Raw genomic sequence first — 15,150 nt, forward strand, 5'->3', positions numbered from 1 at the left:
TGAACATGGTATTACTGTTATTTCAACATTCAAGCCTCTTTCACACATAGTTCCCTATCATTTCCATGGAATCCCAAGCTGTGCTGACCAGGCATTTTCGCCGTTCACTCATGAGCCAAATGCCGGTAGATTTGTGTCTTGCTCCCTTTATAGTGCGGTGGCTTAAGACCATATTTTACAATAATGGGGACGCGCCGGACAAAAGCACCAAATTTTTTCCATGTGCTCTACATCACCATAGCTTTCAATTTTTGGTGGGAGCCACTTCATCAAGATGGCCGATGGCGGATTTCCAAGGTGGCCGCCATGTAAAATCTATAAGTGCAAATATCTCGGCTTCCAAGCCACTTAGAAGGTCAATCTTGGTGTCAAAATATACATTTTCTGGGTCAGGGAATGCATTAAAGCTATTGAGAATATCATTATGTGATTTTTAAAAATTATTATTCGACGAATATGCCAGTTGTGTCTTTGTTCCCCACATCATGAAGCACTTGGAGACCTCTGCAAGAGTTGATGTGGTCTGGGATACTTACATCACCAGCAGCATAAAAGAGTCAACAAGGGAGAAGCGAGGCAAAGGGATACGACGGAAGGTGGCTGGTCAGAACAAGCTGCCAGGGAATTGGCCAGATTTCCTGCGTGACCCTATGAACAAGCAGGAACTCTTCACCTTCCTCTCCAGGAAGATTGCATCCATTGCCTGGCCAGATGGTAAGCAGGTCTTCATTACATCTGGCACCAGAGTGGTCGGCACAGACACCAGCCACTTCATACTGCCATGTAACCATGAAGAGGCCGACACCAGGATACTGATTCATCTGCTTGATGCCCTGGAGCATCGCTCTTCTACCTGCTTGGTACGCACTGTGGATACAGATGTTGTCGTTATCCTCATCGGCAAGTTCCATGCCCTGCTCACCAAGTATCCAGCTGCAGACATCTGGGTCGCTTTTGGCACTGGCAAGAACTACAGATATCTTCATATCAATAACATCTGCCATACTCTGGGCAAAGATAAGTCCACAGCACTTCCCGTCTTCCACTGTTTCACAGGCTGTGACACAACCTCAGCATTCTGTGGGAAGGGGAAGAAGTCAGCATGGGAGGCTTGGAAGTCCTACCCCGAGGTCACCCAGGCCTTCAACTACATGGCAGCGAATCCGCACACTCCCGTGACCATAGATGCCCAGCAATTTCAACTTCTGGAGCGCTACACAATCGTCCTTTACGACAAGACGAGTGATGTGGAATCTATCAATGAAGCACGGAGAGAGTTGTTCTGCCAGAAGAACAGAACGATGGAACACATTCCACCAACACAACATTCCCTTCTGCAGCACTTGAAGCGAGTTGCCTACCAGTCTGGGATCTGGGCAACATCTGAACTGGCTCAGCAGCCGACACCCAGTCCAGAGGGATGTGGATGGACATTGGATAGAGACAGCCAGGTCTGGCTTCCTGTGTGGAGCATTCTACCAATGGCTTCGAAAGCCTGCACTGAACTGGTCAGATGTGGCTGTAAAAGTGCAAGTGGCTGTGGTGCAAAGTGCTCATGCAAGAAAGCACACTGGAAATGCACAGAGCTTTGCAGTTGTAAATGTGACCGATAATTTGATTATATAAAATGCTTTGTTATGTTAAAAAGGGAAGCACATAAAGTTCAATTCAATTAATGCATGTTGTCATGTTTTTCAATATACATGCCATTGAAAACATACATATACGTATGTCCAGCTGCTTATGAACCGAGTTGAAAATTATGGATACATTGCCAGAATGAACATATTTATTTGATCTCGGCACAAATAATCATCTAGTGATATTCTCAATAGCTTTAATGCATTCCTTGACACAGAAAATGTATATTTTGACACCAAGATTGACCTTCTATGTGGCTTGGAAGCTGAGATATTTGCACTTATAGATTTTAGATGGCGGCCACCTTGGAAATCCGCCATCGGCCATCTTGATGAAGTGGCTCCCACCAAAAATTGAAAGCTATGGTGATGTAGAGCACATGGAAAAAATGTGGTGCTTTTGTCCGGCGCGTCCCCATTATTTTGCTAAGCTGCCGCACTATTAACACATGTCGGCGTTTCCCTGGTTGCGCGATCTACTATAACTACTAGATCTACTAGAACTGAAAGCGGCAAGTAACAGGCACGTAACATCCATATGCTGTATAAAGAAATATATTTGACTACCAGCAAGACACCGGAGCACTCGTATCTATAACAAACGCAGAGATTGTATGAGCCCCGGCGTCAGTCCAATGGAAGCGTCAAGCACAGCCTTTCCATAGAAATACATCGCTCCCTGTCTAACGTTATATATCTAACGTTACATGTTTCAAGGCTGTGCATGATAGTGCTGCATTTTGACATAATTCTTATCGCATTTCCCCCCATTGAGCTGTATAGCGGCACTTATTAAAGTGAAGTGCTCTTATGACACTTAACTCCTCCTACTGTCGCCGCTCGCTCCAGGTCTGTTGTGTATAATGGAGAAGCGTATCCTACCCGTACCGTACCGAACTTTTCATAAGCGTGCCGTACCGAGCCGTACCGGTCTGGTCAATGGAACAGCGCCAAGATACTGGGGGGATGTTGAGTTGGGGATGGCTAGGGTCAGTTGTGTTTTTGATCCTAATGGTTAGAATGTTGTTTTGGGGAGGGTAAGCTGATCCTAGACGGAGGGTGAGGGGGTGCGTTTTAAACACCCAGGCCCAGAGATACTGCGACAAGCTCCCACGACCCCCTGCACACATACCAGCACTGTCACTGAGCATAAGAACACAACATCAGAGATCAGATACATGAAATGGGTGAATAGGGACCCCCCTCGATACGCACACACACACACACACGTCACACACACACACACACACACACGCACTTGGGGAGCAGAGGGACATACAGGCAGCCTTTCAACTGCTGAATAATTATCTCTCTTTGTTTCCAAGGGGAGGGGGTGGGAGTCACCTGACATTCATTTGACTGTCAGCTCCGTTCACAACATTCAGAGATGGAGAGAATGGAAGATGGAAAGAGAGAGAGAGAGAGAGAGAGAGAGAGAATGGAAGATGGAAGATGGAAAGAGAGAGAGAGAGAGAGAGACAGAGAGAGAGGTATGGAGAGAGATGGGGAAGGAGATCTGACAGAAAGGAAGAGGAGGGTTGAGAGAGGGGAAGAAAGAGAAGCGTAGCAGAGAAAAGAGCACTCATCAGTACTGTTGACCTTAGCCAGCGAGACTCAAGGTTCACCCGATTGCCTTATTTCCCTCTCTTTCTCCCTGTCACTTTTTTCTCCGCCTTCAGAGAGGGCATACCAAATATGATGAAAGACTGGCGTGAGTGCCTGTGACGCGACATTCGACACCGTCATCTCCAAACCCATTCCCCTGTCACACACGCACTGCCTCTCGGGGTAAATTGCTGTAATTTGTGTTACGGCTTTTCAAAAGACAGCCATGCCAGGGGCCTTTAAAAAAAGGTAGATATTCGCTGTAGGGGTTGATCGTTTTATGACTGGAGTTTTCATGCTTAACCTACTCCCTATTAAACTCTACCAAAAAAAGAAAGAAATTGGAGGTGATTTTTTTTTTCCCTCTCTCAGTTCAATCCTTTTTTAAGTGTTTCTGTGTGTCTGAATGTGTACTCTGTATGTAGTCAAACGCCTGTCTGGTCTGCTTACTTTAACACTTACTTTTGAAGACATTTTGAGCATTTTGACTTGAACGATAATTTGTATGTTCTGCAAAGCACATCTGTCCTGTGTTATTCTTTTCAATTACTTTGAAAAAGGCTTGGTGTGTCGACACAAGGGGATTCAAGCAAAATGGTGCTGTTCTCTTTCAAGCACACAATGCATCTCTTACAATGAAATTGTTGTTATTCATATGTCAGGGATAATTTCTAAGGTTGAAAATATTTAGATACTGTAGACACCAGAACAAACTGCACAGAACTAAAGACATCTAACTCACAGCAAGTCCTACAAAGTATAAAGAAGAAAATAGTCCCTTACAAAAGAATAGCCTGTATAGCTGTTGTTGGTGCATGGAGAATTGGGTTGTAGCGCTAGCCTTCAGGCTCTAGGCCTGTTTCGCTTGCGAGGGCCATGTGTTGGAAGATATGGGGGACCATGACTGAACAATTCTAAGCTTCACCCAAGATGGTGCCTCTAAAACGATGCCCATATCCAGAGGGTAATTTGAGATGTATAACAGTAGGTTCTCTGGAACTCGCTCTGAAGAAGGAAATCTCTCAGGCTAAGGCTTTTATGTTGGCATGATTTGTTTAAAGGTGGAATCCTTAATTAGTTGTTCAGCCAAATGGCTAGAGAGATGGGGCAGGGGAAATGTGACCACTCTAAAATGCATAGATAGAGCTCTGGATGCAAGGAGTAACAGTCCAGGATATGTAAATGATAGTTTTAAAGATATTACAAAGCTATATGCTATTCATTTACCAACAATGAAGTAAAGAAAACCAATTTTGGGGGTTATAATAATATTTGTACTAACTCTTTAAAATATCTGAGATATTATCTGTTGACCAGTTTGGCTTATTCAGACAATGCTGTTGGGCAAGATTGAGAATCCATCTTCAACTCCGAGCCGAAGCTATGCTAGAGGCTTGCCTGCTGTGGCAAATGCTTCCTGAACAACGACTCCAGGCGGATGTGGCAGGGGGTTCAGCACATGACAAACTTCAGAGCCAACAGGCTCACAGCCGCAGAGGACGACCCCCTGCTGGCGGGAAAGCTGAACACCTTCTACGCCCGGTTCGACGAGGGGCGAACGGAGGTAACCACAACACAAACACCACTCTCTCCAGCTCTCAGCAGCCTCACCCTCACAGAGCATGAAGTGAGACGCGTGCTGAAGGCGGTGGACCCCAGGAAAGCCTCGGGGCCGGATGGCGTCCTGGGACGGGTGCTGAGGGACTGCGCCGACCAGCTGGCCGGGGTTTTCACCAACATCTTCAACCAGTCCCTGTCCCAGGCCACCATCCCACCCTGCCTGAAAACCTCAACTATCATCCCAGTCCCGAAGAAAAGCACGGTGAGCTGCCTAAACGACTACCGCCCGGTGGCACTCACACCAATCATCATGAAGTGCTTCGAGAAACTAGTCCGGGCCCACATACTCACACGCCTCCCGCCCAACCTGGATCCATACCAGTTCGCCTACAGAGCCCACAGGTCCACAGAGGACGCCATCGCGACGACTCTCCACGCCACTCTATCCCACCTGGAGAGGGGAAACAGCTACGCGAGACTGCTCTTTGTGGACTTCAGCTCCGCCTTCAACACCATCCTTCCAGACAGGCTAGTGACCAAACTACTAGACCTGGGTCTATCACACTCTATATGTGCATGGATCAAGGACTTCCTGACCGACCGCCCCCAGAGGGTGCGGGTGGGCCCCCACACCTCCACAGCCCTCAGACTCAGCACTGGGTCCCCCCAGGGCTGCGTGCTAAGCCCCATCCTCTACAACCTCTACACCTACGACTTCACCCCCGTCCACCCCAGCAACTCCATCGTAAAGTTTGCAGACGACACCACCGTGGTGGGATGCATCTCGGGGGGGGACGAGGCGGCGTACAGGGATGAGGTAGAGCAACTGAGCAAGCTGTGCAAGGTTAACAACCTGCTGCTGAACAAGTCAAAGACCCAGGAAATCATCGTTGACTTCAGGAGGAAAAAGTCAGAGATCCAGCCCCTGCTCATCGACGGAGTGAGCGTGGAGAGAGTCTCAACCCTCCGATTCCTGAGGATGCACATGCGGGATGACCTGACCTGGAAGGACAACACAAAAGCCACCATCAAGAAGGCACAACAGCGGCTATACATCCTGAGAGTCCTCAGGAAGGAACACAGCAAGCAGGAGATACTGGTGACCTTCTACCGCGGCGCAGTGGAGAGCATCCTCACCTACGGCATCTGCAACTGGTTCTCCAGCTGCACAACCGCGGAGAGAAATGCGCTACAGAGAGTCGTGAGAACAGCCCAGAAGATCACCGGCGCCCCCCTCCCCTCTCTGGAAGAGCTGTACAACACACGCTGTCTCAGGAAGGCCTCCAAGATCTCCAGGGACCCAACCCACCCTGGGTACGAACACTTTACCCGGCTGCCCTCGAAAAGGCGGTTCAGGACCATGGCCGCAAGGACAAACAGACTGAAGAACAGCTTCTACCACAGGGCCGTCCAGGCCCTGAACACAGCAAAGACCTAGGTTCTGGGCCCTGGACAGTCTGGACGGATTGATGGCAGCTGCTGGACTGAAAAAATCAGGTGTAGTGCTGAGGCACAAACATGTACATTTCAAGCCTGCAAACTGCGACACTTTAAATAAATGTGCAATAACACTATTGTGCAATATGACAACCCTAGTCGTCTATCTGTACAGTATAGTATAGTGGATAGTGTACATAGCCTTTATTTATGTAAACCAGCTCCTTCCCTTCTTGTGTTTTTTTTTTTTAAAGTTTTTCTTTTTCTTTCCTAACACCAGGGGAGCCACCCCTCCTAAATTTCGTTGTTTGGTACCTGTACTGTAGCAATGACAATAAAGACCATTCATTCATTCATTCATTCATTCATTCAAATGGTATGACGCATAATGGTGTCCCTCCTCGTTAGCAGGCAACATCTAAGCTCATTAGGCATTCATAAGTCTATATCTCTCTCTATATATGCTAAATTGTATGATAATTAAATAGTCAAACAAATCCTAGATTTTGCCTTAAAATGCAATGGATGAGTTATTCAAACTACGATGGTCAATGGGTCCATATTAATAGGCCACCCAACTGTCAATTCTGTCACTCTCAATTCTCTGTCACAGGTGGTGATGTAGTGGTATAGACAGACACACAGACAAAGAGAGACAGTGTTTTAACTTGTAACTAACTGATGTACTGCCATGTGGGTTAAGAGGCTTGAACGTTTGGTCAATATATCTCTGAAAGGTTAATCTCCACCAATGCCTTGAAGTAGCACCCAGACAAATATTGATTTGTGCCGATTGCACTTTCCATGAAGAAGATCCCAGACAAATGACTATAGGACACTATGTTGCAAATGAATAGGAGGCAGTACATTGAGGGCCATCCTCAAAGTGCCGATTGCACTTTCCATGAAGAAGATCCCAGACAAATGACTATAGGACACTATGTTGCAAATGAATAGGAGGCAGTACATTGAGGGCCATCCTCAAAGTGCCGATTGCACTTTCCATGAAGAAGATCCCAGACAAATGACTATAGGACACTACGTTGCAAATGAATAGGAGGCAGTACATTGAGGGCCATCCTATATCACACCTTTGGAGTCGTTGGCTTGCATTGCAAAGACATACTGTGAAAAGTAAATAATAGTCGCCTAACAATAATGGTCCTCATGGTTGGTGGTAAGGCATTAAATAAATCACTAGTGAAGTGCAATACCTTGGCCTGTGATTACTTCTTGACTTTGCTGAATTTACTATTGATTCAGTTGAGCATCGAGAACATATATTGCATGTTGAATATCAGAGGCGAGGCAGTAACAAGCTGAATACCTTGCCTCCCTACTGGGAAATTGGTCCATTCAGGGTAAACAAGCATTTGTGTAGTTCAATACTTCTTGGTATGCTTAAGTTCATGTTACCAGACCGTAGCAATACTTTTCACTTTCAATATATCTAGGGTAGCCTATAGGCTCATGTCACTATGGCACTATGTCAAATAGTGAAGAGACATTTTGAGTAAGAGTAGTGTGCAATAGAGTAGTCCTCTGTGGCTCAGTTGGTAGAGCATGGCGCTTAGGTTGTGGGTTCAATTCCTCGCCCTCTAATTGGAAGAACTGGTGATAAGTGAAGAGCCAAGTGTGACAGTGTGCGTCCTCAATGTGCTAAACGAAAATGGCGTCCTCAATGTATCAGTGGAACTAAGGCGTATAGGTGACTGATAGTTGCATAATTACAGGTTCGAGACCCACTCAAGTGAGGATGGGTGACCAATAGTGTGTCAGCAGTGAGGATGGGTGACCAATAGTGTGTCAAGTTGTCAACAGTGAGGATGGGTGACCAATAGTGTGTCAAGTTGTCAACAGTGAGGATGGGTGACCAATAGACATATGAGGGCCTTGAGAAGTGAATCATCAGTCACTGGCCTCTTACCTCTTACAGGTCTCTGTCTGAATCTTCTCCAGTAGGGCCCTGAGTTTCTCATTCCCACATAACCTGATCAGGACAAACACACCTGGTTACTAACCTGTAACTCAGGGGCCTGTAACTTTGTCTAGGGGGGGCCTACTCATTATTATACATGGTAACAAGTGTTTCCTTTTGTGAAATACAAATACAGAAGAAGAACATTTCACAAATTCTATTTGATTTTGGACATGACAATTTGGGATATTATTGTACACTAGGGAGGAGCCATTGCTGTCAAGTTGAATGTTAAGGTTTGGACAAGCTCTTCGATTGGACAGTTTATGTTGGCAAGTATAACCAGTTATTGTCATCATAACGCAAGGATTGCTGTATGTGTCAACATGAATGTTAATGTTGGTATGCAAGCTATGTAGTGGTTATAGTGGTTTTCAAACAAGTGTAGGTTATAATAAGCAGTGTGTTCTATCAAGGAAGAGAAATGGGTCAGTTAACATTTGAGGCCTATACTGTTGCTTACTGCAACAACAGCATAGGCCTACTGATTGCCATTTGGCCCAAACCCAGAGAAAGGAGAGTACAGCAAATTGTATTCTGGGGACAACTCTCTCCAGCAAACAAAACTCACCCATTCCTTGAACACGGCGTTTTAAATGATGGTCCTGCATACTAAAAGCTCTCTCCAACGTTCGTCTCTTGCGCAGTAAAATCAAACCGCGTGTGGGCGGGGCCAAATCTGCCTGTCTCCCCCATCCATGGCTCTTTATTGGCTGTGCTATCTGTCTGTCTCCCCCATCCATGGCTCTTGATTGGCTGTGCTCCGCGGGGCGGTGACCGTAGTACCACATGGAGCATCTGCGGTGTGTTGAGTCTGTCAGTGTGGACCTCATCCTCTGTGCGCTCAACTGATGCTGCACGGTCAACGCTGAATCCAACTTGGCACTTTGGCGCAGTTGTTTGAGGGACTTGCTACTCCTTGTTTTTGAGTAAAACGTTTACTTTCGGGTGTATTCACAACATATAGCCTATCTACTCAATTGTGATTGATATTTAGCTTGTTTTCATATCTGTAGGCTACACCAAGGAACTTTTATGTTGAACTAAGTACTGTGAATGAGAGTGATTTGATGGAAACATGACGGAACCTACAAGCGGACCAGGTGCTCTTCATGTGTTTTTGGTTTTCGCATTAGTGTCATTATTGCCAGTGGCGAATGCAGAGCTGCCCGTGTATTATGGGCAAATAACAGAAAACGCAGTCGCTGGAACTGTAGTGGATGGGGTTGCTTTACCCGTTGGAAACGACTGTCATCATGGTTCGGAACTAGACATTGTTTTAAAGGGGAAGGACAGGTCGGATTTCCGTATGGTGTACCATCACGGAGAACGACATCTTATTTTGAAATCAACACAAACTTTGGACCGAGAATTGATTGCAGTTTATGATCTGAGAGCTGTGCTGTCCGGTTGTTTGAACAGTGCCATTGTGATTAAAATCGAGGTTCTTGATTCAAACGACAACATCCCCCGGTTCATCAGTGAGAATGAACGGATAGAAGTTGACGAGCTCACCCCGATCGGTTCCGAACTGGCCCGTGTTTATGCAAAGGACGGCGACGCAGGGAAGAATGGTCTAATCACTTATTACGCGTCTCCAAAATGCGAGTTGGTGCACATAGTTCCCCAAACCGGACAGGTAAAGCTGGTCAATTCGCTTATGGGTGTCACGAACGTAACAGTCCCTATTTATGCGAAAGATAACGGAGACATCTCACTGATAAGCCAGCCGGTAACACTTCACCTTGATGTGCGGAGACCTGCCTTGTCGAAGGTTAGGAGGCCCCGGGGAGCGGTGTCCGGGGAACTGTCCTACACCGTGACCGTCTCCGAGGGTGTCAAAGTCGGGGACATGATCTTCACAGTCCCTGACCCAAAGTTTGACCAGAAGTGGTTCGAGGTGATCTCTGAGCCGGTGGACTCCTCGCCGGTGCAGATCGAGCGGGACTCGGGTCGTCTGTATCTGACGCGCAGACTGAAGACCCCCGCGGAGGTCATGGTCAAAATCCAAAACCTGCAGAGAGGTAAGGCTGGAGTAGTAACATAGTTTCTTCAGCTAAAGCTATTTCGTGACGTTAGAATTATAAGGTTCTATCTCCATTTTGGGCAAAATTGAGTTTCTTACATAATCTGATCCATTAGGTGTTTATTAATGCCTGTGTGGTGTTATTTTTAAAATGTTGAAATGTTTGAGTTAGTAATTAATAAAACACAAAGGTTCCATCTCACAAAACATAATGGAATGTCAAAACGTTGACGCTCAATATCTCTGAACTGCCCTAAACGGAGATAGAACCTTATAATTCTAAGCTCACGATTTGACGTGTGTTACGATGGTTTCTCGTTTTCAAAGTTGCACCTGCTTCGGTAAAGCTTGTAGCCTATGATGTTCCTCTCACTTCGGTTTGATGATGGGTCTCTCTCTCAAGTCGGCATGTTTCGTGTGTGGATGCATGCCTGTGCCTACCCCGACATAGTGATAATTAGTCATTACATAGGCCTACATTATTCCGAGAAAGACATTTAGCTTCATAATGTATTCATAATGTATTCGATGTCACTTTGTAGAGACCCACCTATGTCAAAACATTCCGCCAAACTGTTTAGATTTAGATCACACCGGCACGGATTCTTCGTTTCCAACGACTGAACGTGATGGATTGCGCGCAAGCAGCATATGCGCATATCCCATTAGTTACCTACAATTTTCGGGGCATGTCTTTTATGATAATGTGTGAAATAACTGATGTCCAAGGATAATGTTCATAACTATCTGAATACATGCACCGAGAGAGAGCAGTAGCCTAGTGAGCGAGCTGTGGTGCCATGCGTGCGCTTTCCTGGCTGACAACGTCATTTTCCGGACGGTGGCAGACTTCGACTTTGAAGTGTGGTATTCATTCGATGCCACGTTAAGCTGCCGCCTTGTTGATATAGAACGATCTATTGGCCTCTATGACATTTAGGCCTGTGCTGTGGTAATGTTGCCTTTTTATTTTCGAGTTGACTACCTGGCGAATGCTGTAACTTACCATTATGAATGTATAGGCCGGCCTAGGCTATTATTTGCCACGTTAGCTTGACGTGTGTTTTTTCACCTTTGTGTGTGTGTGTGCCCCATCATCTTTGATTCCACATCACTGCCCCGCGAACACCCCATGGTGTTATTTTGTCGCCCGCAGGTCGTTAATGAGGTAAACGTGATTATAGCGCTGGCTGGCTGGTGACACACGTGGCACCGCATACACGAGAAGTCTGCCACCTGGGCCAGCACGAGGGTCAATATCACGAGTGTGTGCTTATAAGCCGCCTTCGACATCTGGTGACGTTAGAATTATAAGGTTCTATCTCCATTTTTGTCTTTTTTTATTTATTTATTTTTTTACATAATCTGATCCATTAGGTGTTTATTAATGCCTGTGTGGAGTTATTTTTAAAATGTTGACATTTTTGAGTTAGTAATTCATCAAAGACAAAGGTTCCATCTCACAGAACATAATGGAATGTAAAAATGTTGACGCTCAATATCTCTGAACTTCCCTAAACGGAGATGGAACCGTATCATTCTAAGCTCACGATCTGTTGAATCTCACGAAACAGGTTTGACGCACTCAAAAATAACTATTTTGCTTTAAATAGGCCATAGATGACCATCAACGATTGCAATAACGACCAAGACGCATAACGCAATAAGAATAACCATATATTGAATATAGCCTAATACATCCCAATAATAATAATCATGTTAAAGGTGATTGTTCTGTAAACTCAACCTCAAGGCATTTATTTGGAAATACAAATTGACTGAATTCAGACAAGCCAAACTTTATTACCATGACATGATGAAAAGTTGTCCAGGTAAGGATTTGATTGCCTCCAAAGTAAATGTTTGTGTAACGACCTTAATGACCACTGCTCGTTTAGGGAAAGGGTCTCGTCTGACACGCCAGGCGGATCTAGGCAATCAGTTCATCCAAACGCCAATTCTGCCCATGTGCCCATGTATATCCACTGTTTATTTATAGTAATTACCGTTATTTATTCACCTGGACAAGCCTTGCTGCTCACATGTGGTCTATAAACTTAAACAACTGACTTCTGAAGAGAGAGTTTATTTGTGTAAGGGACTTTGGAGTTTTGGTGTATTCAGTATTAGAGTCTGTGTATGAATATCTGAACGAAACACAGGTTACGCGCAATAATTGGAGCAACGCGCAAATGAAAGTGGTCAAACTAAGAACGGATTAGACTGTATATCCCGTGCTACAAGCTGGAATAAACCCTGGAAACATCAAATCATGTTCAATTAGCATTTAACACATGCCGGCTCACCCAACAAATTAGGTCACCCAACAGATTGTCTGCATGATTCATATTGTCTCATAACCCGTGCTCAGATCAGAATGAGAAATGAATTAATAAAACCTTTCCGCCCGACTGCAAGCGGAACTACTCCCATGAAAATAGTGTCGCCTTACATCTTGTTGAAGTCCTCAATTTGAATATGAGCAGATATAATATTTATGTGGTGCCGCAAGTGGGCATTTTTGTGGCGAATAGCAGCGGAGGAGACGACAGAAAGAGACTCGTCTTTTCAATCGCGGAGCGATTAATAGAATAACGACCACCATTTACTGTGTTGAATTGGCAAAACGGAGCAGAGACGCTTTTAACTGTCGGCAAACCTGAGAGATGCCCATGGGAGAGACCCCCACTCGGGGGTCCAAGTGCTGCGCCTACTGGTCTGTATACTATGGTCTAGTACTTAGTACAATGGTACTAAGGTATGCTGATAACATATTTTGATGTGTTCACTGCACAGCCCAAGGCAATATATCCCTCACACCACTACTGTTTGTGAAACTTTGTTAAAGTCTCATATTATCTTCTCTTTATAGCCAATTATGCCTTATCCACTACATAACAGGACCAATTTGGCTTTAGAATAATTCAGTCAGTGACATGGTGAACATACTGTTTTGCAGTAAACTACATATAATCAGATGCATTGTTTTCCCCTCTTGCGGCTCGCGGTAGGGAGAGCTCCAATGCAAAGGTCTATGGGGACATAATTACTGTTGAAAAACTATTGTCTCGCCCAGTGCCACTGTGCCACATTCCGTTTGAGTTTGTTTGAAGAGGGTTGTTTATTTTCTTCCCGTTTCGAAGGGGTAGATGCTCTTAGATACAACAGACCTCCCCACGTGGGTGTGGATTTCTCTGGATTACTTCCCACCACCCATTTACTTCTCTTTCTCTCTGCACGTGCACGCACACACACACACACACACACACACACACGCACACACACACACACACACACACACACACACACTCTCCCTTTGTCTTCCACGTCCGGCCCTTCATTGCTTCAAATGCCAACTGCAGATGTAGGGCAGATTAAAGTGTTTGTTTTATGGTGGTGAATTGAAGTTGTAAATTGTGAATGTATTTCACTGCTTATAGACAATAAGTCACAACTCAGTATTACCATTCTGGAATGTGTTGCACACACACATGCACACACACACACACACACACACACACACACACTCACACACATACACACGCACGCTCACACACATGCACATGCACACACATACACACACGCACGCACACGCATGCACACACGCACAGACACACACACACACGCACACACGCACAGACACACACACACAGACACACACACACACACACACACACACACAGTGTGAGTGTGTGTATCCCCAAGTTTCCCTACATCGTCCAACCGGTCTTGGGGCAAGTGGGTAGACGCCATTTCCCAGGACTCGAGAGTGACTCACCGTTGGTGTCAGTTACTATTTCATTAACAAGCCTCACCCCACACACTGTAGGGCTACCGGTCGGTCAGGAGCCATAATAGTGCTGTTTATACAGCCGAAGCTGGAGGGCATTGTGCGTATGTAGCAGAGGTGATTTGGAATCACACTCTCTGGTAATGAGTTAGCCCTGCCTTAAAAAAACATGTGAGTGTTGCCCTCAGACCCTGAGGATGTGCTATTGGCCTAGTGGTAGACGGGTCTTCCATGTAGGAGACCTGGGTTTCGACGCCACCCGGCACGTATGGATAGGACTTGGAGAGAGTCATTGTGAGTAAAATGTGACACAGTCTAGTGTTTTGGTGTGCATGTCAGTATCCGATTTAATGTTCTGACTTTTCTTTCGAAAAATGTGAATACATTTTAGAGTTGTTGAAAACCAATGACACACTCGCTATTCAACTAACAGTTTGTTTTGTGAGCCTGCTAACAATGTAAAGTAGTGTTATAGTTAACTAGGTAGCAGTGGAGATTACTCACTGAATCCATTGCATTGCAGTATTTTGGCTTGACTCGCGAGTTTGTGTTTTTCAGTGTTTCAAAATAAAAGTCAGAACATTTTGATTGGTTGCCGACATGCGGACCAAAACACTAGACCATGTCACAAATATTACTGAATTGGGGGTATGTTTTTGTGGTTGTGGTGCACAATTTAGCCAACAGTTGCGCGTCACCTCATTTACCTCACAGTCTGACCATGCAGGACAGTCAGTTGATGTTTCATGTTCATGCAATACGACACTACTACCACAGGAACTTAAGATGTTTCACATTCACCCAAGCAAGGTGATTCCGGTAGTTGCCCCACTACTTTGTACATTTAGATACTTTAGCACTCTAACGCTGCAAAATACTGTAGATTATATAGTGTGTGCATAAAAGGCCTCAGTATGTGTGTGTGTCTGTGTGTGTGTTTGTGTGTGTGTGTGTGTGTGTGTTTGTGTGTGTTTGTGTTTGTGTTTTTTGTGTGTCAAGTGTGTGGGAGAGCTCCTTTTTCCACTATCCCCTGCCTGCCCTAGAGGGATCCGAGGGCTAGCACCCATGAAAGTCTGGAGACCTCTGCTAAAAAACAACTTTATCTTTCCCCAAA

The 15,150-nt window shown here is 45.3% G+C and overlaps 1 protein-coding gene across 1 annotated transcript in view; it reads left to right on the plus strand.

The window, feature by feature from the left end:
* Positions 1-485: 485 nt before the first annotated feature.
* The window catches only part of LOC308166622 (putative neural-cadherin 2), a gene marked incomplete at both ends in the record, with an annotated part of 139,282 nt that continues 124,617 nt past the window's right edge, over positions 486-15,150 (plus strand). Inside the window, 2 exons of the mRNA XM_080540951.1 lie at positions 486-1,242; positions 9,357-10,244. Coding sequence (XP_080397077.1) covers positions 486-1,242; positions 9,357-10,244 — 1,645 coding nt within the window. The remainder of the gene's footprint in view (positions 1,243-9,356; positions 10,245-15,150) is intronic.

This window comes from Nansenia antarctica (assembly GCF_963989245.1).
Source record: "Nansenia antarctica genome assembly, chromosome: 10".
Classification (NCBI taxonomy): domain Eukaryota; kingdom Metazoa; phylum Chordata; class Actinopteri; order Argentiniformes; family Microstomatidae; genus Nansenia; species Nansenia antarctica.